Below are 21,602 nucleotides of genomic sequence, written 5' to 3'. Positions count from 1 at the left end.
GTCGGAATGACGTGGACCCAGCTAAAGAGAGCAGCCCAGAACAGAGTCCGTTGGCGTGGGGTTGTTGCGGACCTATGCTCCCCCAGGAGTCAACAGGAAAATTGAATGGGAACATTTAAGTTAATGCTCTAATGGGTCAACTTCAAGTCAAGATTATACTGATATACATGAAGGAACAGGGTGAGCACTGCCACAGCTACAAAATGACCTTCAGCAGGACACTGTGAATGTGTCCCACCAAACAATCCGAAACAGACTTAATGAGGGTGGCCTGAGTCAGCACACCTTTGAAAGCAGTTTTTATCAGTTTGGCCTGGTGATCCTGTACATGCACTGAAATAAAAGTTACTTGAAATAAATTTTAGAATAATCGCCCCAATAAATGCTTCTTATTCTACAAAGACTTTGGCTGAAACGGCTCGTTTCACGGCTCGAGAGGAATAAAGTACCAAAGCCCAGTTTATGATAAAACAACAACTTATACAAAACTAATCTTAATGCAGTTCAACAATGGAAACATGGAAGTGGAAATGAGCAGATTCCAACTACTTGGTCAGAAATCAGCATTCGATCTCCTTTTTCTCCTCCCAGATCTGTTGCTGCACACCATTTCACAGCCTGTCAAGTGACATAATGTCTGACTGCTCTACGTTGTCTCACGTGCACACTGAGCAGATGTGAACAGGAAGAGGGGAAACTAACTAAAAATGAGCTCACTTATCGAAAGCTTGCATGTTGTGCACATTTTCTTCCTTGTAGTGCCACTGACATCTGTGAGCTCAGTCAAACTGCTGCTGCGTGAAAGGATGGCCACAGGAATCTCAAGACTAAAAGTTTAACCTAACACTGCAAGTTGTGGTTTTTCTTGTGTCAAAGGAAAATGTTTACAATGAAACTCTTTGCAAGATGTGGCTCCTTCACATCTTTTTAAAGTTTTTTTTTAAGTGCAAAATCACGTTTTTGGGATTGTTGTTAGTTACTTGCAGAGGCGTCTAGTTATCAGAGTTCATCTTGATTATGGTATATGGTACTTGATTATGGAGTTTAATAACTTCATACATTTTCTGGGTTACACCAAGAGTCCTGGTTTAGAGAATAAACCTCTTTTATTGGTTCCTGTGCAGCTTCACCTTACAACATACACAGCCATGCTTCCTGTGGGTGGAGCATACAGCGCTCTGTGCCAGTGCATCTGCAGTTCATTTGAGGTTTGCTTTGACTTGCAGCCACAGAGGAGCCGTGCTGTGGCGAAAGCTGCACTAAGACAGGAAAACACCCCGAGCTGCAGAGATGAGGACGAGGAAGATGAGACAACACTGATGCTGTGACTTGATTGGCGAGTTTGAATTTTCGAAATCAAGCCCTCTTCCTCTTATTGTCTTAATGAGCTTTAGCTTTGAGCGGCAGGTGCCAATAATGTGTCAACTGTCAGGTTCCCCCATGCAAATAAGTCATGCTCTTCTGCTGTCAGACACCATTTCTGCTTCACTTCACTACCATTGTTTGGGGCAATCTTCCTCAGCACACATACATACATACATATGAAATACTCAGTCCAGCATACTGTAATCAACTCTCTTTAATCTGGCAGATATTTAAACAGGTGCAAGAAATTTACTTTAAACTGGACAGGCTGTTTTAAAAATAAAAATAGTTTTCACTCCAGTTTTGTCAGCTGGTTCAGTAAGACCTATCAGGGGATTTATTCCCCATGTTAAAATAGGTCTTTAGTGAGTGACTACACATTTGATAAGCATGACTTTTTGCTTATGCTTGACTTAAATAAACCTTACTTTTTATAATCCTAGTCATTTTCCATTGGAGACAGGCCCAAACCTTTTTGAAGGGGTACTAAAATTAATTGGTATCTTTATGATGAGAAAGCAAATGCATTATGACTCACAGATTTAAGGGTTTTCTGTTGCTGCATTATTACAGCAAAAAAGAAGTTGATGACAGAAAACTTAACTGCTAAATAGTGATGCAATTTTCGTGTAAATTTAAATGCAGAGATTTTGTAATGCATCGTGATAAACTCTGCATTAAAATCAATGTCACACAGGTGACTTATGTGAAAGCATGTGTCTCCAGAGCCTTTGCCTGGACAAGGCAAAGTGAGAATTAAGTGAATGATTCCCATTCACTTTTACCGCATTTTTTTGTTACTGCAATCAGTTAAAGTAGGCTGTACTAACAAAAATAGCAACTGTTAAGTATTAACAGTTTGAAAAATACGTTTATATTAATACTATTTTTATTCCAACATTGTTAGTCTCATAATAATAATTTTCATTATGCCCTCCAGAATGTTCGCGTTTATGAAGCAAAAAGTATTCATATTATACATACACAGTTTAATTTGGGATATTATTGTCAATACCGCTGTTTTGTCTGACAGTAATTTAATACCGGTAAACAAAGTAGTCGTGACTCTCTCAAAGCCAATCCCAACACAGTTAAAATCCACCGACAGCCAATGAAATCGCAGAGTCGTTTGAAATGAACGCTGGACTAACCAATCGAAAGCCTTCGCGCCTTTGAAGTCACTGGTGGGTTTTGCCCGAAGAGGGAGGGAGAACGAGTTCTACGTCAAACGTTAGCAAAGTTCGTTTTTAAAAATATTAAGCTTAATTTATTAATTCGTCGTCGTGATCGGGATATTTTAAGCAGTTGTACTTACTGGAATTATTCGCACAATATTAAGGTAAGTCCGTCTTCCAATTGCATGTGTTGGCAATGCAAAGAGCAACTACTCTTTACGTTTCTCTTTGTTGGGAAACTGGGGCTTAGCCGAAGCTAACTCAAGCTGGTCGTATAACGGCGTTGTAGGCTTTGGCTAATTTCTGAAAGGTTATCTTGTTTCTGTTGGTTGAAGTGGGAAAAAAAACCCACAACCAAAAAAATTAGTTGGACGAATTTGTTTTAACGTGTGGTGGTAACCTTGCTCTTCGATAGGTCAAGTTTTTATTAGAGTTTGTCGGTTTTGGTAAGCGGAACTGCGAATTTAACTACCCACCTCTGTTCGGGCTATTCGCCAACAAGCAGATTAACGATAGACAGTTCAGAAATTAGACGGTGCCCGGTAGTGAAACATAGTCTTTAAGCGATCGTAACGTGAACGTTTAACTCAGTCGTAATTTCAGCTGCCTGTGTGTCCTTTTTTAAAGGGTTTGTTGCGTTATCGTCAGCGAGTTTAGCTTTGCCGAACTTATTCATGCGTGCCCACGTATTGTTTCTATGGCGGGTGCTTTTGCTTTCTTCGCCAGAAGTATTTGAATGCATGACGTTTTCCCTCCTTTCCTTTTCTGTCGCTTGTAGTTGCATCCGCGCTATCTCGAAGCTAACTAAGCTAGCGTATTTCGTTAAAGAAACAGCTCCTGCACTTTGGCAAAAACCATTATGTTATCTGAGGGTACGTGAAAAGTGTCGCTTACCCCACTAGCCCAAGCGCAAAAACTGCAGTTAAAGCAATCAGTAAAAGCGGCGCTTTGACAGTTATTCACATGTATGTCATATCTCACATACACATATGTATATAATTGTATAATGCATATATTTAAAGGGAGTGAAAAAGGAGGAAAATGCATACAAAAGTGCGCCTTTTTTAACATTTGAAGCCACATGAGTGCGGTCGTGATACGGTTTATACTCAGTATTCTTTTTACCAGTATAAGACTGTGTGAACTACAGTATGTCTACACACTGCAGTAACATGACATTTGATGGCGCCTTAATAGTCCGAGTAAAGTTTGTGCTGCTGTGGGTTATCTGCCTTTCCTTTTATGTGGACCAAAATAAAACGGTTCGGTTTGACCTACTCTAGAGATGCTCGAGTACATACCCTTTGTCCTTTTAGATGACTTATCTAACTTTTTGGTGTGAGTTTACAACTTGACTCGCATGTTACATTTCAAATGGACTGCGTACCAGGTGGGGCAGTTTTCAGCACAAAGCTGAGGGGTGGATAGGGTGGCTGCCTGTCTTCTATTTTAAACCCCACCCACGTTATAGCCATATCCTTTCATCAGCCCAAAGGGGGGATCTGAGGGGGAACTCTCCTCAGTCAGGAGACACCACATATCCCATATGGAAGCCTGCACGCGAGCCAGGAAAGCAGCATTGGGACATACTTTGGGTGTGTCCTGTTGTGAGATGGGGTGTTTGCGCAGATGCTGTGGGTTTTTGTGTTTTTCGAAGATTCGATCAGTTAGCAGTGGAAATTTATCACTTTTCCTGCTTTTTTTTGTTATAACGGTGGTGATTGGACAGTTGGAGCCTTTGTAAGTTAGTGGAGTTACTGTGTGATTATAAAGGCAAACAAGAGACTAATTGTCAAGTTGAAGAAAAAGTATTTCATTGATGGGTACACCATGCTTAATTTCTGACGTTTGATGGTAGAAAGTACAACTTTCAAAGAGTTATTATATTTTATATTTTAATTTTCGTTTCACTATAGTTTGACTTTTTGCTTTCAGATAGATTCCTGGTGAATGTACTTGTTTCAATTTAATTTGTAATATTTACAAAGGTTTTAATTCAGTTTTTATTAGTTTCACTTTTTAGTTTCAGATTGTAAGATTAGGACATTCAGAACAATACAATAATATACCAATAGAGACAGTCACATCTCAGTAAATGTTGTGTAAAGTTAAAAAAACAAAACAAAAATAACTCAAAGCACATCCTACATGCCATTTACTGGAGTATGGAATTTTAATTAGCATCACTGCTGACATTGGCTGTCATTGGGGTATGTGGTTTGAAACTATTATCAGAACAGATCGGGATTAAAGCTTGAAACCAAAACTCTTCTTGAATGCTGTAAAGTCTGGCATTCCTTTCATGTGGTTATTAAAGTACTGATCCATTATTCTGTTGTAGAAATATATGCAATTTTCAACATTTCAGTACTAGACTATTATCAAGAAAATGGTTAATGAGAAAGGGAAACCAGGATTTAAAAAAATGTTTTTATTTATTTGCAATTGTAAAATATCTTGACTTCTACCAAAGGAAAATAAACAACTTAAAACGCTTTATTTCCATAAAATAAGTATTTAAATATTAGAAGTCACAGAGTTAAACTGCATTCTGATAATTTGCTGCCTAAAGAGGTTATCAGCAAAGGTAAACCAGTGAATACGTGTTCAGGTCAAAAGTAGTAAATTCATGAATACAGAGACAGTTTGTGTGAAATTCCTTGCCTGTTGCTGTGACTTGAATGGAGCGACCCACTGGGACAGACAGCTCTGGATAAACCTCGCAGGGACAGACTTGTCAGCAATTCTGCAGTAGTGTGTTGGTTTTCTAGACACTGAGCCTCCCAGGTCACTGATGTTCTATAATGCTGACTTTGCCTGGCCCTCCTCTTTGTGTCCAGTGATGAGCACTCCTGTTGGATTTTGCCATTCCGTAGTGTTAGTTAATACAATTGTGAAATTGTAAACTGAATATCTATAACATCACTGGGTGGATAAATGGAGACACAGGAAACAAGCTTGACAGTTGGTTGCCAAAAATGGCATTTAACCTCTGTATATGAGGATGACCTCAGAAAGCTGCTGCACCACCCCTGTTCTGCCAAGATGGTTTCACACATCTGCCAAAAAAACAAAAACAAAAAAACCCCAGAAGTGATGACAGGGTGGACTTTTTGTATTCCTGTGTAGTTTGGGGTTTTAGCCTTAACTTTGGATGTAGCCTTGTATTATGATGTCCTCAGGTTAGATATGTTTTGCCTTAATTCTTTTGAAGCATAAATCTTTGGTGAGTGGCCACAGCAGGCTAGTTATCTCTGGTCAGGTTGTAGTTATAGTGGAATTTTATTTTTCGTCCTCTAATTAAGTTCGTGTTTAGACTCACGGCTCTAAGCAACATCTTCTCCATCTTTGGTTTAAATATTTTCTCAATACAATTGCACTGTGCAGTTACATTATGAATTATATTTCCTGCAGTACTTTGCAAACATAGGCTGTATATAAAAGATGGTCTAAGCTTCTGGTGCAGAAAAGCCTCAAACCTGGATTCTTTGTAAATCCAGCAGGGGTCAGTGACTCTGTCTGGGGGAGAGAAATCAGTGGTTTTACGGAAGTTTGCTGTCACTTCAGTAGACACTTTAGTGCTGGGTTTCTGGTTTTAAATGCTAGTTACAGGATTAATTGAATATATCACCCTGTTAATGTTGTAAATTCTGGTCTAGTGTCCAGAAAGATGATAAAGCTGGTTACACTCTGTGTCCACAGGCTGTGTTTTTTACACTGGAAGAGCTCGTATTCTCATTTTAAGAGCACATTTTAAGAACTTTTTATTACTAGGTTATAAAATCCACATTCTTCATTGTTTTTCCTCCATGTGACAGTGTTATCATTATTCTCACATCTGCTTGATATTTGGTCATGAGAAATATAAGACTGATAAGTGCAGTGATGATCTAAAAGTCTTCTTTTCAGCTGAGTAACTAGTAATAATGCTGTATTTTAGGTGTGTTTTTCTGCTGAGCATTTAGTGTGGTTTATAGAATTTGGATAAAAAAATAAACACAGAGGGAGCAAAAAACACTGCATGTAGATGGATGACAGGTTGCTTACCGGTCATGTACAATGTCTGATTTGTTGGTTGGATCCAGCAAATCGGCTTGTCATTCTTGCCTTCAGAATGTTAAGATGGTTATGTGAAAATATTCTGCTTCATAACAGGACCTCACTAACACGATGCTGCTGCTGCTGCTCCATTCTGTGTTTGCAAAGCACATTCTGTGAGAATGTTCAAGTTTTTGAGACCGTTGTCATACTGTGGTGCATCAGAGTAACTTAAGATGACTAACGATATTTAAGATCAGTCACTACAGATGTATTGCCTGGCCACCGTTGCACTTTATCAAAAGTTCAAAGTTGCTGCCAAAGCTGTCAAGTAAAAGTGAAAGCACTGAGATGTTGAGATGCTGCTATTGTTGTCTTTCAAGCTTCGTTGTCTTTCATATGCTGTGCTTCAGTGGTACGAAAGGAGACAGAAGGGGCCGCCTGCAGTGACGAGGCCATTTTTTTTTTTTTATTATTTTTTTTTTCCTTCAAATGATTGAGCCTTACTGTAAATACCAGTGGCAGGTTTAAATTAATTATTATTTAACAAGTTAGTCCTGCTCTGCTTTTCCTGATATCTCCTATCAGTTTGGTCAAGTCTCTTTGCTCCTCTCTCTTGTCCTCTCTGTTTCACTTTCAGCCACTTTCTCCCCTGCTTGTTGTACTTCCTTCTGTACTGAACTCGTGCTCTGTTTTGATTAACTCCTTGTCAGGTCAATGAAGATGCCTACTGTGAAGTACCAGAAAGGGGACACTGTGATGGGCCGCTGGCCCGGCAGCAGCCTGTACTATCAGGTCAAGGTGCTGGGCTTTGATTCCAAAAGCCAGCTCTACACTGTCATCTACAAAGATGGTACAGAGCTGGAGCTCAAGGAGCAAGACATTAAGGTAGGATCAGAGTCACGTGCTCTTGTGAACTGCAGCTGACTCTTCACTCGGTTTCACTGAGTGCTTTATTGTGAATTCTTTTTTTCTTTTTCTTTTTTCTTTTCTCAACATTGAAGTCAGATCTGCACATTAACCACTGTGGGTGTAGGTTCAAACCATGAAGCGCTAATGCTTTAAATTAGTTATATTTTTGTTCTAAAGGAAAGATAAAAGAGAAAACACAGACTGGATTGTTAATCAGTGATGATACTGGTATGCAGTTATTAAGTCATGTAAAAGGGATCACTGTAGCTGTAATGTCTGTAGCATTCTACTAATAGTTACGTTTTAGAACTGTCGTGGGTATGGTCAGGAATATATTTCAACTGTAAGATGATGCTCTGTGAAAATTCAGCCTCAGTTTTTAATCTTTGCAACATTTTTTAAATGATAAACGTATAGCAGTCCCCTTTCAGTTTTTTCTCTCCTCCCGATTGTTATTTTCCCTCAGAGCGTCACTGGTTTCCAGACCCGCTCCCGTTCTCGCTCTCGTTCCCGCTCACCAGCCCGCCGTCGCAGCCGTTCACGCTCCCCGGCAAGGACCACACGTCGTTCGTCATCTCGTACAGCGGCAGCTGTCGCTGCAACAGCAATCACAGAGAGTACACCGTCTTCTCGCAGAGATACCAGACTGAAGGATACAGTGGAAGTGAGGCTCAGCCCTGTGGTAAGTGCTTATGCTGCCTTGTCATTGTCTGATTATAGGCAAGGCAAGTTTATTTGTATAGCACAATTCAACAACAAGGTGATTCAAAGTGCTTTACAGAGACATTAGAAACAAGAACAAATAAAAAGCATGATTTAAAATTGAATAAAACAAGCAAATAAACTAACTAACTAACTAGTTAACAAACAAACAAACAAACAACAGTATATAAAATCAAAACAGATAAAATCAGAACAGTAGATAAAATCAGTAGTTAAATGTAAGTTTTGAAATTTAAGCTTAAAGTGTGGATTTGGTGCTTTATTCAAATGCAGCTGAGAACAGGTGAGTCTTCAACCTGGATTTAAATAAACTGAGTGTTTCAGCTGATCTGAGGCTTTCTGGGAGTTTGTTCCAGATATAAGGAGCATAAAAGCTGAATGCAGCTTCTCCGTGTCTGGTTCTGACTCTGGGAACTGATAAAAGACCGGATCCAGATGACCTGAGGGATCTGGATGGTTCATACTGGGTCAGGAGGTCATTGATGTATTTTGGTCCTAAACCATTCAGAGCTTTATAGGCCAGCATCAGAACTTTAAAGTCTATCCTCTGACGGACAGGCAGCCAGTGTAAGGACCTCAGAGCTGGACTGATGTGGTCCACTTTTTTGGTCTTAGTGAGGACTCGAGCAGCAGAGTTCTGAATGAGCTGTAGTTGTCTGACTGATTTTTTTTTTTTAGGTAGACCTGTAAAGATGCTGTTACAGTAATCAAGCCTACTAAAGATGAATGCATGGACTAGTTTTTCCAGGTCCTGTTGAGACATCAGATCTTTTATCCTTGATATATTCTTGAGGTGATAGTAAGCTGACTTTGTTATTGTCTTAATGTGTTTTTCTAAGTTTAGGTCTGCATCCATCACTACACCCAAATTTCTCGCCTGGTTTGTGGTTTTTAGATGTATAGATTGAAGTTCTCTGGTGACCTGTAATCGTTTTTCTTTGGCGCCAAAGACTATTACCTCAGTTTTGTTTTTGTTTAGCTGGAGAAAATTGTGGCACAACCAGTCATTGATTTCCTCAATGCATTTACCAAGAGCCTGTACAGGGCCTCGGTCTCCTGGTGACATTGTGATATATATTTGTGTGTCATCTGCATAGCTGTGATAGTTTATTTTGTTGTTGTTTATAATCTGTGCCAGTGGGAGCATGTAGATGTTAAACAGAAGGGGTCCCAAGATGGAACCTTGGGGAACTCCACATGTGATACTTGTCTGCTCAGATGTGAAGTTACCTATTGATACAAAGTATTTCCTGTTTTCTACGTATGTTTTGAACCAGTTTAGTACAGTTCCTGAAAGACCTGTCCAGTTCTCCAGTCGTTTGAGTAATATGTTGTGGTCAACTGTATCAAATGCTGCACTGAGATCCAGTAAAACTAGGACTGACATTTTTCCACTGTCTGTGTTCAGACATATGTCATTAAACACTTTTGTCAGAGCGGTTTCAGTGCTGTGGTTCTGTCTAAAACCTGACTGGAAGGCATCGTAGCAATTATTCTGTTTTAAGAAGTAACTGAGCTGTTGAGAAACTGCTTTTTCAATGATCTTACTTAAAAACGGGAGATTTGAGATCGGCCTGTAGTTGTTCATTTGCGTCTTGTCAAGATTGTCCTTTTTCAGTATAGGTTTGATTACAGCAGTTTTTAGTGATTCTGGAAACACACCTGATAATAAAGAAAAGTTGACGATCTGTAACAGGTCTGACTCTAAAGTCTTTGAGACCTTTTTGAAAAAACTTGTTGGCAGGACATCTAAACAGCAGGAGGAGGAGTTCAGTTGACCTAAGATGTCCTCCAGGTCTTTGCTGTTAATAGGTTGAAACTGTTTCATGGTGTTTAAACAGTTTTTTGGTGGACACAGTACATATCCTGGATCTGCTGTTGATGTACCAATTGCTTGTCTAATTTTTTGGATTTTTTCAGTGAAGAATTTGGCAAAGTCATTGCAGGCCATGGTCGAATGAAGTTCAGCTGCCACTGACACAGGAGGGTTTGTTAGCCTGTCAACTGTAGAAAATAAGACCCGAGCATTATGGCTGTTTTTAGTGATGATGTCAGAGAAGTAGGACCTCCTTGCATTCCTCAGTTGTAAATTATAATTGTGAAGTTTCTCTTTATAAATGTCATAATGAACCTGGAGGTTTGTTTTTCTCCATCTGCGCTCAGCTTTCCTACACTCTCTTTTTTCATTTTTCACCAGTGTGGAGTTTCTCCATGGAGACTTTTTCCTTCCAGAGATAACCTTCACCTTAATGGGAGCAATAGTGTCCATTACATTTAACATGTTAGCATTGAAGCTATTGACGAGCTCATTGACTGACCCTCTGGGCAGGTCAGGTGTTAATGGGAAGACCTGGTTAAAAATTGCACTACTGTGTTCAGTTATACACCGTTTTGTGATCACTGTTGTTGATATATTTGTGTGGGCTGAGATTTTACTTTCAAAGAAAACACAGTAATGATCAGACAGGCCCACATCAGACACAGTAACCTTTGAAATGCTCAGGCCTTTGGAGATCAGTAGGTCAAGAGTGTGTCCTCTATTATGTGTGGCCTCTGTTACATGCTGAGTCAGCCCAAAGTTGCCCAGAGTGTTACTCAGGTCTTTAGTCCCTTTGTCCTGAGGGTTGTCCACATGAATGTTAAAATCCCCAGCAATAATTACACAGTCAAAATCAACACAGATCACAGACAGCAGTTCACTGAGGTCATTAAAAAAGTCTGTGCAGTATTTGGGAGGCCTGTAAACATTAAGAAACACAACTTTGGATGGGGCCTTCAGCTGTAAAGCCACATATTCAAAAGACTGAAAACTTCCAGGAGATAGCTGCTTACATTGAAATGATTCATTAAATAAGACAGCAACCCCTCCTCCTCTCCTGCTCGCCCTGACCTCACTGATAAAACTGTAGTTAGGAGGGGTCGTCTCGATGAGAACAGCTCCACTGTTACTTTGGTCCAACCAAGTTTCAGTTAAAAACATAAAATCAAGGCTGTGCTCAGTGATTAAATCATTAATTAAAAATGTTTTCCCAGCTAGAGATCTAATGTTTAATAAAGCCAACTTAAGTGTTTTAGAGGTATTACTTGTCCCCTCGTGTTTGGGAGCAGTCTGTGGCACACAAGGTATGTTTACTATGTTTAAAGATCTTTTAGAGTGCAGCTCTCTGTGTTTTGACCAGGCCACATGTCTCCTGTCACCTAAAAGTACAGAAATTTTAAAACCTTCTAATAAACAGGGTCCCAGCTTCTCCTGGGAAAAGTCATCACTGCCATAATCCTCACAGCCCGGACCCTTCACACATCACACATCAGACTGCGGAGACAGGGCATGAAGAGGAACTAAGGGGGGCGAGGCTGGGCAATGTGACTTCGATTGCTCTGTTGAGGGTGGGGCTCGATGGCGAACCTTTGGCCGCTCTGGTGGGGGGTTTATGGGGGACAAAAAGGGATTGGGACGGGGGGTAGATCTGAGCCCAGCATTGACCCGCTCCATCATCTCCTCAGTGAATTTCAGGTGTGGGGAGGAGGGAGAAAGGGAGGGGGAGGAGGGTGATGGCCTGTCAGGGGTTTGGGGGACTGGGGAAGGTCGTGGTCCCTTGTCCTGGTTGTTGGTGTTGTTGAGAGAGTTGGAGGCAAATAGGGACCCCTCTTCTTGCCTTAGATGTCTCTCCTTTCTGAGGCTCTTCCTCAGATGCCATGGATGTCTCTCCTTTCTGAGGCTCTTCCCGGGTGGGGGCAAATGGAGCTCCTCCTCAAGGTTTCTGCTGGGCTTTGTCTGTTCTTGGAGTACTGTTTGTTCCTCTTTATGAGATAACTCCTCGTTTATCTCAGCCTTGGCACCAAGCACGGATGGATGACGTATGGAATAAAACAAGTTGGAGGTGAACAGTTTCACCCCTGACTTGTTAAAATTAAATCCATTTGCTTTGAACAGATGCCTGCGTTCCCAAAAAATATTAAAGTTGTCGATAAAGTGCACTGAGTGGTCAGCACATGCTGATATAAGCCATTTATTCAGTGTAAACAACCTGCTGAATCTCTCGTCTCCTCCTCTGACCGGCGGTACAGGTCCACTGATGAATACAGCTGCATTCAGAGAGTTTACAGTATTTAATAATACTGTAATAGCAGTATTAATAATAAAAAAAAAGGGAAAAAATCAGCATAAAAATCAATATAAGAAGCAAAGCATTCAAGAGCAAAGAGATGAAGCGTCCACACTCTCAAAGGGGAGGAGCACTATAGAATATTAGTGATTGTCAAAAACATGATAAGGAGAAGTTGAAGAATGCCAGCAGAAAGCGTATAAATGCAGGTAACTGTTATAATGAAGACATACTACATATAGAGAGTCTCTTCTTTAGTTACCTGACTATATCAGTGTTATATAGTCCCTTCTATCTGTTCCACCTGTTCGCCTGACTACCATGGGACTCAGAGCCTTTAGTTGTTCTGCCGTGAGACTTTAGAACACATCCACCAGATTTCTGGACTACAAACTCCCTCTCTCTACTTTTAAATCACATCTTAAAACCCATCTATTCAGAATTGCATACACTTCATCATGCCTCAGTCTTATTCTGTTTTTTACTTTAATTAGCTTTTATAGTTGTTTTTTGTTGTCTTTACCTTTTGTTTTTAATTATTTTGTATTAATGTAAGGTGACCTTGAAGGTCTTGAAAGGTGCCTATAAATAAAATGTATTATTATTATTATTATCATCATTATATCAATCATTTCACTGCAATGCCGTTTGCCAGTGGGTTGCTTAGACAGACATAGTCTTGTCAAAGTCACCCTTCATAAAACTTGACACCCATCAAACGATGCAATCAGTCAAAAATGTGTCCAGATAATATTTGGAGTTGGAAATTGAAGAATTAAGAAGCAGAAAGCTAAGGACGCACTAAGTACTTCATGAGACGCTTGCAACGATAAAAGTGAACTGTGACTAGATGACAGTCGTCTCCACGCTAAGAGCAGCACTTGTCTACATTGCTTTCAGTTTCAGTTATAGTAATCTTTCATAAGGTCCTGGACCAATGGGTTCATTTTTTTTAATTTTTTTAATTTTTTTTGTTGATAGTGGTTGTGTGCTTAATGAAGTTCTGCTATTTCACTTTGCCACATGAGTATATTATTTCACTTGTAGTGATTTATTTATTTATATATTTCTTTTTTGTGGAGAGTGCTACTTAGTGTGCCATAGCATGAGATTGTAATGTGTACTGTGGATTCTCCTTGTACAAAGGATGTGCAAAACTAGATATGTAAACATTGCTGCCATTGCTAATGCCAGACAGATAAAAATATTCTTAGTTTATTAATGTACAACACAAGTTACCGGTTCAAAGACATTATAGTGCCCACAGATTTGGCCAAATTATGCACCAGGGTGTGAAATACTAGAATGGAAATTCAGGTGACACACATTTCAGTTACACTTAAAACATGATTTGGTTAACAAGGAACGTGATGACTGGACTAATGCAAATGTTTGGGTTTTTCCCCTCGTTTAGACAACTGTAGATTTGTTGCCAGGAACATCCCTACCCAAAATACATTTTAAAAAATGTGTGCGGTACAGAAGTTGTCCCATTAACTGTGAAATAGCCCACAGATTTCTGGCAAGATCCAGTCCATTATCAAATGTCCTAATTCATCAGTACCTTGTCCTTGTGGGGAAATTGTGAGTCATTCATTCTGGTGTTTGACCATAACACAATCACACTCCCTCTGTATGTTCCTCACATTGTTTTTTATTTTCTTTTGTTTTTGTCTCTGTCATTTCCATCAATCACCCTCCATTGTTTGCTGAGCAGGAACAGACAAAGGCAGCAGAGAACAGTAGCAACAATAAGCATGAAAAGAAAGAGGAGAATAACACTGCTAGCAAAGTGATTGAGGTGAGTTTTGTCTTGCAATTTAAAAAAAACCCAAAAAACGTGTCAAAACTTTTATTTAAAAAGGTTCAAGTGTCTCAAAATAATTGGCTCATAGAAGAACATTTGTGCAGACCACTCCAAGTGAAAAGGTTTTAAACAGAACTAAAAGGCTCTGAGGTAAGTTGCAGCTGATGGAATGTCATGATGCATGCACGTCGGGGGCCCATGTATGTTTTCTGAGGGGGGGCTCCTCTCACAAGACTGTACTTCATTTAACTAGTCACATGTTGCACTAGCATGTGCTGCCTCTTTACTGTGCCTGTTTCTGACAGTCTAAAGTCCTGTGTGCAGTAATCTGTGCCGCATTTAAGTTAAGATATAAAACTTTTTCTTCTTTGACTTTAATGTTTATTTACTGCAGATTTCTGACAGTTTATTTGTTGTTTTCTGGCTGGAAAAAAGATGTTCTTTTCATAGCAGCAAATGGCAATGATCTTTATTGGGCTAAGACACTTAATCTCCTAATTATTTCATTCATGTATTTTGTCAGTGTAGGTAGTAGTGTAGGCTTGTAGGTGTAGGCAGTTTTGTGTTGTGATATTTCGATATTAGTAACTTTGTTTCTTGTTCTATCGATTTCCTCTGTATGAGATGCAAATGGTTGGATTGCATTATCCTACTGATTGGCTGAAATTGTTATGCTTTTGAGTTGTATTAATATGAATTGTTGACTTGTGTCCAATTCTAAATAACCCAAAATCTTATTCCAGAAGTCTGAAGCTAAGGTGGAGGCAGAGTCTGAGAAAAACCAAGGCCCTTATAATCTACGCCGTAGGAAGGCTGACGGAGATGCCAAACCAGCTGAAGCCAAACCAGATCAGCCAGAAAAAAAGGCTAAGGAGGCTGCAGCCCCATCCACCATCCCCTCTGCCCCACTCGACTTTGGAGGGAAGATGGGTAGGAGGATGGGAAAAAATGCATTTTCATGCCACAGCCTCACTTCTGTGAGCTTGTACGAACTCTGTGTATTTGTAATCAGTTAGACACACAAAAAATTAACTATCTATCGGAGCATGGTGGTAGAGATGCCGAGGAAAAGCTGAACCTGACCAAACTGATATTGTTAATATTCCTGCTGTTTCTTGTCTTGCCTACAGGAGCGTACTTCTGGCTGCTCTTCTTGCCAGCCTGGGTTCTCTTTGTAATACTTCAAGGCAACCTAACGGACCCCAGTCTGATCAACGCCCCCCCTCCTCTGCCTCCACTTGACACCTTCTGGGATGCCCAGGCTCTTTGCTTTGTCATCCTCTGGATCTTATTTCAGGCACTGCTTTACATCCTGCCAGTTGGAAAAGTGAGTGAGAAGATCTGAAATTTTTAAATAGAAACCCTAAGTTGATGTTTGGCTTTCAACTTCAATCTGTCTTTTTCCAAGTGGCTCCACTAAAGTGCTGCTGGTGTTTGTCTCTTTTTCTCTAGCTGAGTGAGGGCATGCCACTGAGGTCTGGAGTGAGGCTGAAGTACAGAACCAATGGTGAGTCTGTGTGAAGCCACTCCCAATAAGAACATACTACTAAGTCACGTCATTGACGATCACTCATTTGTAACTGTAGCTTCATCTGAACCAATAAATGTCTCTGTCCTTTTTTTTTTTTTTTTTTTTTTTTTTGTGCTACACTGTTTATAGTAAAGAACTATAGTCATTTATTTGTGTCATGATATTTATTATTATTCTAGTTGTGGTCTTCAGTATATTTTTTTCGGCCTCTGTGTGTACCTCCAGGTTTCTTTGCCATAATGGTGAGTGCTATAGTGGTGGCAGTAGCAGTGCACCAGGGTGCTGATCTTACCTACATCCACAGCCACTTCCTCCAGCTGGCGACTGCCACCTTCATCATCTCCGTCCTGCTCAGCATCTACCTGTATGTTCGCTCTCGCTATGCCGCCTCAGAAGAGCTGGCACTGGGGGGAAACTCGGGTAAGAAGATTGCGTACATTCTGTTGTGCCCCTTCATCTGTTTAATTTGCCAGTTTATGTAAATCAGCAGACCTTGAGTTTGCTTCTGTCTTTTCTCCAGGCAATGTGGTTTATGACTTTTTCAAAGGACGTGAACTTAATCCCCGCATCAAAAACTTTGATCTGAAATTCTTCTGTGAGATGCGCCCTGGACTCATTGGCTGGGTGGGTTGTCTTTGTTTCATTAGTTCTGCTTCATCTGTTTAAAATTAGTCTGAAGCACACATTGTGCTCTCTGCTGGCCATCCAGGGAAATACCTTTTAAATTTAAGTCATCTGATATTACTAAAAGAGTTCCTTGTGTCTGTCTGCTGCTGTAGGGTTAAATTAGAGCATCAGTTTAGATTTGATTTAAAGAAGAAAGACGTTCCTTCTATATTGAGCTGAATATCTTTGAATCGTTTAAATTTATTTTTTTAAGTTTAGGTTAGGATGGTTAGGGAAAGTGATAGAAATGTACTACTGACTAAGTAAAGTGTGTTAAGAAGATGGAATGAGTCCTTTGAGGAGTTCATGAATAAAGAAAATGATACATAAGAGACCGATAAACGACAGTTAGTGAATGAAGAAGTGAGGGCAGCTATAAAGAGTACAAGGAGTGGAAAGGTTGTTAATCTTGATGACACTTATGGAGATATGAGGTGAGATGGGTAGGGAGAGACAGAACAGTGGACTTTTGTGGTTTCGCAAGTGACTCAAGAGTTGTTGGGCGTATTGGATGTGTAGCAACCACTGGTTGGTAGGAAAACTGGTATAATATTGTATCTCAGGGGTATCCCTGACTGGTCACACCTGCGTGAATATGGCCTTATTCATGTCATCCTTTGTTGTTACATGTCCAAGATGGCAGCTAAAGTTAATGTCACTTGGTTGGTGGTCATGTGTCTACAAAACCTCAGTAGTTTAAAGTATGCTGCTTTGATGCTGCCTCAGCATTAGGTTTTCCCACACATTTTAACATTTTTTGCGTTCTCCACAAATGGCAGTTCTGCATTACGGGTGATCAGGAATCTTTCCTAATAATTTTAGTTCTGTGTGTTTTATGTGTGCAGTGTTTGATCAACTTTGCCATGGCGTTGGCTGAGATGAAGAAGCACAATCTTGATGCTCCATCATATGCCATGATCCTAGTGAACCTGTTCCAGCTGCTCTACGTGGTGGACGGCCTCTGGAATGAGGTAAGCTCAGCAGAGTATTTTTCTATGCCAATTTTACACGAAGTAACTGGTCAGGTTCACAGGTTGTAAACTTGCCAGTCTATCTGTTGTTCAGACCAAATGAATGTGTTTGTTTCCCAGGAGGCTATCCTGACCACCATGGACTTGATGCATGATGGTTTTGGCTTCATGTTGGCTTTTGGTGATCTGGTGTGGGTTCCTTTTACGTACACCTTGCAAGCGTATTACCTGGTCCTCCATCCCAACGCCCTGAGCCTGCCAGCAGTCATAGCCATCGTCACACTCAAATGTGAGGGAGAGCATGAAACTGAATTCACTCACCCTCTTCATATGTTTTTAATATTTTGCTGAGTCATTCTGGTGTTTGTGTCCTTTCTCTCTGTATTTCAGTGATTGGCTTCTATATCTTCAGAAAATCTAACTCTGAGAAGAATGCCTTCAGGAGAAACCCATCCAACCCTAAACTGTCCCGTAAGTTCTCCTGTGGGCTTATCCCAAATTAAGTCTCGTTTATGCAACAGGCTCATGTTTCTTTTCCTGATGAACATTCTTTATTGTCTGAGGTAATAGTACTAAGATGAAATGGTCCACTAAATACACATTTTTTTTCTGATTGTGTTTTTTGTTTTTTTAAATTAACCCCTCAGCTGTTGAAGGCTGATGGGGTTCTATTGCCCACATGGTACCCAGTCCTTTTTTTTTCATTCAGTTTATAATACTCGTCAGTCTAAACAGCAATCTCATGCAGTGTTAGAATGGCCTAAATCTTAATTATCAACATTACATAAAGAGAAAATGAAATGAAACACAAATGAGTTATTGCATGTTTCTCAGTACATGTTGGTACTATTCAGTCATCTTTTTATTCTTGTTGTCTCTCCAGATTTGAAAACGATCCCTACAGCTACAGGGAAAAGTCTGCTGGTCTCTGGCTGGTGGGGAGTGGTTCGCCACCCTAACTATTTGGGAGACCTCATCATGGCTCTGGCCTGGTCCCTACCCTGTGGTGAGTTTGCTTGGCATTTACAGTTAATGTAATAAAGAATGTAGGATGCTAAATACAAAACAAGTCGAGAGCAGGACAGGCAGAGGAGTTTGTAGCAGCACAGAAGCACCCTATTATTTTTAAGTTCATGTCATTTTTATATAGCACCAAATCAAAACAAGTCGCCTTAAGGTGCTTTATATTGTAAGGTAAAGACCCAACAATAAAACAGAAAACGCCAACAATCAGACAGCCCCCCTGTGAGCCAGCACTTTTGTTACAATAGGAGGGAAGCAGTCCCTTTTAACAGGAAGAAACCTCCTGCAGAACCAAGCCCAGAGAGGGGCGACCATTGTGTGGGGGTGATCTGTAAACTAATGGTAAACTGCAGCTCCTTTACATAGTGGGCTGTCAGTAAATTTGATTACATATTTGTTTTGCAACAATCCAACTAATAATTTTTAAGTGGGAAAACAAAGCAGCTCCACTGCCATCCATCTTTACTTCCTGCACCACAGAGTTCAAAGCTTTACCTGTTTATCTGGTAGCTCTGTCAGTGTTTTTTCTCTTGAAGAAGACTTCTTCAAGAGACTCATGGCATCAAATATCTATTCAATAGTTTTGAAATTCTGTGTTTATTATTTATTTCAGTTGTTCATTTTGTGATGTGTGCAAAGGGAAAATCTCATGTTGAAATTAATGTGCCCATGTAAGTAGTTCAGTCTCTCATTGTGTTGGTTTGCCCTCAGGTGAACACAATGTGATGTTTGGTACTAGTTTGAATCCTCACAGGGACATAAAAACTGCACATTGCCATGGTGTAATCTGGTTTAAAGACTCAATTCTGCTCCAAAAGTTTTTTAACTTTTCCCTGGACGTCGTAGTTAATCTGTGAATGTTTCCATTTGTCTTGAGTGTCTCTCTAATGTTTCTGATATTAACTTGGGAAAAAAATGTTCTGGAGTACAGTCAGGCTAAAGCGATGTTTTGTCACTGCAGGTTTCAGCCACCTCCTGCCGTGGTACTACATGATCTACTTCATCATCCTGCTTGTACACCGAGACTCGCGTGACATGAGCGAGTGCAGGAGGAAGTACGGCTCGGCATGGGACGAGTACTGCAGAACTGTCCGCTACCGGATCATCCCCCGCGTCTACTGAGGAAATCGACCCTGGACACTCAGAGCTGAGGACATTTTTTGTTTGTTTTAAACCCAGTATAAACAGCTGTGTGAAGGCTCCCAAAATATGAATGGATTGACCGATTTGACCTTTTGTACTTTTTATTTTTTTGATTGCTTAATTCTGAACTGAAGGAGGACTGAATTTTTGATGATCATGATATTGAGTTTTTGAAAATTGCCTTTTTTATAATTAAAAAAAAATTAAAATGTATACATAAAAGTTTACAAAACGAGGGGAAAAATGAAACGCCTCTGCTAGGAATGTCTTGTTAGGATGTATATTTTTGTATATACATATTTTGTTTTTATACTTAAAGAATAACACACCACATGCTTATGCTTATGTTTTTGGGACATGTTACTGTGCCCCAATTCTAAAAATTTTACAGCATCAGCTTGGCTAATACAGATGATTTTGTAAGTATGGCTTCCTGTTAGGAATTCTGTGGCTTGTGCATATTGTGAAGGATGGGATGGAAACATGCTACCCCTCTCTGATAAGCTGTACAGTGGAACTAGGACTCGTGTTTCTTCTCAGGACCAGGGATGTTGTCAGAAAGTCAGATTAGAAAAGTTTTGTCTTAATTTTGATGTGAATACTTTTATAGAGAGATCTAGTTTTGATTTGAAATTGTAAAAATGGTATTAGAGGCTTTGAGAAAAATGCACTAATGCGTCAAAGCATTTTTTTTTTTTTTTTTTTTTTTCTTTCTTTCTTTTTGCGTGATCACTTCCAAAGTGTTTAAATTTGGCTTTGCTACCTCAGATTCACTCACTGTCCACTTCTTCCTCCTTGGTGCTCTCTGGGAGGCAGTGTGTGTAATTATGAGTGTAATGTCACAGCTACATGACATAAACTTGTGAATATGTAATTTTCTAATATGAACATGTGGCAAGTGTCCACATCACAGGTGATGGAACTTTGTTTGTTTTTTTTTTTCACCTCCCCACATTTCCCACAGTTATTTCTAGATGTTTGCCTCATCGTGTTCTGGGTGATGATTTCTCTGCAGTGTCACATCAATTTGGTGTTTTTATCTTTTCAAGCTTTAACTTGCCAGGTCAGCTGACAGTGACCACTTAGTGAAGTTTATACTGTGACAACATGAGGAGCAGTCGACTGTGTAAGCATTTGTAACCTGTGCATTTTCAAATCCAAATTAAGTATTTTTATGCCTGTGCAACTGTAGGCGATAATACAAGTAGCAATAGATAACTCCATTGGGTAGCTTTTTTTTTTTTTTTTTTTTTATGCTGTTCTGACTGAATACCATGTAAATATTTTTTAATCATGTTTTAATTAAAGTAAGTAAAAGTAGTAATGCCAGTAATGTTTCTCATTAGATATTTAATGTTGCTTTTTAATTTTGACCACTGTAGGCCACTGTTTCCACACTTAGATCTGCCATGGTTCTAGACAAATTCAGAATTGAGTAAAGGGTTTTAGAAAGGTGTATATACTCTTCACCTGATTAGAGAGGGGAAAACAATTAAGTCTGATCCTTGAGACGTTGACCATTCTCTTTGCTCCAGGACCCATTGTGGTAATACAAAACTTGTTTGCTTTGACTGTGACTGGTGAGCAATACTTTGGATGTATTTTGATATATGACAGCAATAAATAAGAATATTAACTAGTCCAGGAAGCTGCCTATCAGTTCTGTGACAGCAACTGGGACAAAGCTAATCTGTACAAATGTTGCGGCATGAAATAAAGAATTACAGTATTTCATTTTCTTGTCTGTATTTGTTTATTTCATTTGAAAAGAGGGCATCTGCAATATTAACAGAAATGTTGGTGGCTGGCTTTAATGAGACATAAGTGAGTGTCTCTCTCCCAGAACAGACTGGACAGGAAGGTGTTTCAGCCTTGCTCCATATCGGGAGGTTTGTATGGCTGGGTGAGATGTCACATACAGCTTGGATTAGACATTTGACGTCCTAGGGCTCTGCATTGGATATCTGTCCAAGTGAGCCTTCTTTTTTTTTTTTTTTTTTCTTCACCTGTCCCGTTTGGTTCTTTTGCCATCACAATTATTGTCTAAAGGCAAAGAAAGATTCCCAACGGATTTACTTTACCAAATGGACCATCCCAGCCTTGCCGTATTGGTCTATTTGATTCACCTTTGTTTTAATTTTT

General features: G+C 39.8%; 1 protein-coding gene across 2 annotated transcripts; it reads left to right on the top strand.

Annotated features, from left to right (window-relative positions):
* Positions 1-2,559: 2,559 nt before the first annotated feature.
* On the top strand, positions 2,560-21,194 carry lbr (lamin B receptor). Of its 2 annotated transcripts, none has more exons than XM_080882939.1 (14): positions 2,560-2,704; positions 7,292-7,466; positions 7,957-8,172; positions 14,037-14,120; positions 14,870-15,056; positions 15,257-15,453; positions 15,579-15,633; positions 15,883-16,077; positions 16,178-16,281; positions 17,169-17,294; positions 17,415-17,583; positions 17,685-17,765; positions 18,178-18,300; positions 19,279-21,194. In XM_080882939.1, the coding sequence occupies exons 2-14, from the start codon at positions 7,296-7,298 to the stop codon at positions 19,437-19,439; spliced, it is 1,869 nt and encodes a 622-aa protein (XP_080739065.1). In that variant the 5' UTR covers positions 2,560-2,704; positions 7,292-7,295; the 3' UTR covers positions 19,440-21,194. The 2 variants fall into 2 exon arrangements, with proteins under 2 accessions (XP_080739065.1, XP_080739066.1); XM_080882940.1 differs by lacking the exon at positions 2,560-2,704 and adding an exon at positions 4,117-4,135.
* The last annotated feature ends 408 nt before the right edge of the window (positions 21,195-21,602 follow it).

Source organism: Rhamphochromis sp. 'chilingali', assembly GCF_963969265.1.
Source record: "Rhamphochromis sp. 'chilingali' genome assembly, chromosome: 5".
Classification (NCBI taxonomy): domain Eukaryota; kingdom Metazoa; phylum Chordata; class Actinopteri; order Cichliformes; family Cichlidae; genus Rhamphochromis; species Rhamphochromis sp. 'chilingali'.
This window is presented reverse-complemented; position numbering and strand designations above follow the sequence as displayed.